The sequence below is a fragment of the Musca autumnalis genome, unplaced genomic scaffold (genome assembly GCF_047663935.1).
Source record: "Musca autumnalis isolate F117 unplaced genomic scaffold, ASM4766393v1 scaffold_1, whole genome shotgun sequence".
Classification (NCBI taxonomy): domain Eukaryota; kingdom Metazoa; phylum Arthropoda; class Insecta; order Diptera; family Muscidae; genus Musca; species Musca autumnalis.
In genome coordinates, this window is record NW_027411644.1 from 246,340,960 (window position 1) to 246,342,471 (window position 1,512).

General features: G+C 35.2%; 1 protein-coding gene across 1 annotated transcript; it reads right to left on the reverse strand.

The window, feature by feature from the left end:
* Positions 1 to 234: 234 nt before the first annotated feature.
* On the reverse strand, positions 235 to 1,049 carry LOC141389310 (uncharacterized). Its single transcript, XM_073960659.1, has 3 exons — positions 820 to 1,049; positions 541 to 761; positions 235 to 481 (listed from the first exon to the last, which is right to left on the reverse strand). The coding sequence occupies exons 2-3, from the start codon at positions 746 to 748 to the stop codon at positions 351 to 353; spliced, it is 339 nt and encodes a 112-aa protein (XP_073816760.1). The 5' UTR covers positions 749 to 761; positions 820 to 1,049; the 3' UTR covers positions 235 to 350.
* Between the last annotated feature and the right edge of the window lie 463 nt (positions 1,050 to 1,512).

Sequence of the window (1,512 nt, forward strand, 5' to 3'; positions counted from 1 at the left end):
ACAAAACCCAACTAGAGTTTTTGTCGTTTGGTTCTGTACGTCCATATTTACATTAGGCAATTTTACTTGCGGCAATTGTCAGTTTGATGGAGAGAGAGGTAAGGTGTATGGTAACCCTTTGCCTCTCAACACCCTCTCTCATCCAGAAACTGACAATTGCCGCAAGGAAAATGGCCTAATGTAAATTGGGACTACTTTCATAAAATCCTCAGTATAATATTTCGCACACAACTGTTTGCTGGGTAACAACATTACTCACTTTATTTAACAGATATAAATTAATACAACTTGTTTACATTGTTCTTGCTAGAGACATTCATACATACTCGTATGTATGTTAGTATCATTCACTAACCACCAAATATATTTTTTAAATTATTTATGGAAAATTTACTTGGAGATTTAGGTGGTGCAGCTGGTGGTTTGAAATTAACACAATCGGGATTATCACGATCACAACGTCCTGGTCTGCTCAACCAACCTAGAATCACAAAAATAATAATAATTTCCTAATCCAAATTTATATTTCAATTAACTTACTTTCATTTGCTGAACATTCTCGTGCTTTCAACTGACACAAATTATCAAAAGTACAAATGATGAAACCTTTACGACCTCCACGATGGAAATGGGCACAAACTGGACTTATTTCAGCTGGACAATTGAGTTTGCAAGATTTCGCATCTATAGTCGAGATATAGAATGCGGCTACTCCAATTAGCAAAATGACAGTTGTTGACAAATGCATTTTTTCGAGATGACTGAAAGAAATTATCTGAAGATAGTGTTTTTATAACAACGTACATTTGTTTTACATACGTTTGTATGTATGTACATACGTATGCCCCGGTTTGCGAGGGGAATTAACAAAAATTTGTCTCACGACGAATATGAATAATACCGTATATACCAACCGTGTGTTGACCAATGCATTAGTCGTACTACATATTCGTTTTGTTTTTGTCAGTGATCAACGGTGATTTCACACATTATTTTAAAATTGTAACATGTATTATATCGGTACCAACCCACAATGGAAATTACATTTTCTAATTATGGAAGGGGTTTAGTTAACTTATAAATTGAGTTAATATGTCTCAGTGTATGAGCGCAACAATATTGATATACATAAATACTACGTTCTAACAAAATAAAAACAAGTGAGCAAATGTTATAGTCGGGACTAGGCCGATTATGTGATACCCTACATCACTACGCCTGTGCATCTACCCGGACATCTACTTGGTACTGATTGAAATGAAATTTTGTCTTTCTGAACAGTGGTGTTGTTTTTTGACATGACACTTTCTGACCATACCTGGTATAAATTAAATGATTCATAGCTAGGAAATTTTTCTTGGATGCCCGAAGATAATAATGTAAAGATAAAAGGCGATAACAGACGACACAACCCAGCAAAATTTGAAGGAAGGTTTTCCATTCGATGAGGTGATTTCATGGCATCTTTTGCATTGGTTCAAACGGAGTCGTGAGAGATCCCATCTTTTCATT

Excerpts from the sequence above, each read along its gene's own strand:
- LOC141389310 (XM_073960659.1), bottom strand. The coding sequence starts at position 748 with ATGCATTTGTCAACAACTGTCATTTTGCTAATTGGAGTAGCCGCATTC. Across the intron at positions 482-540 it reads AGAATGTTCAGCAAATGAAA|GTTGGTTGAGCAGACCAGGA; the intron begins GTAAGTTAATTG and ends TTGTGATTCTAG.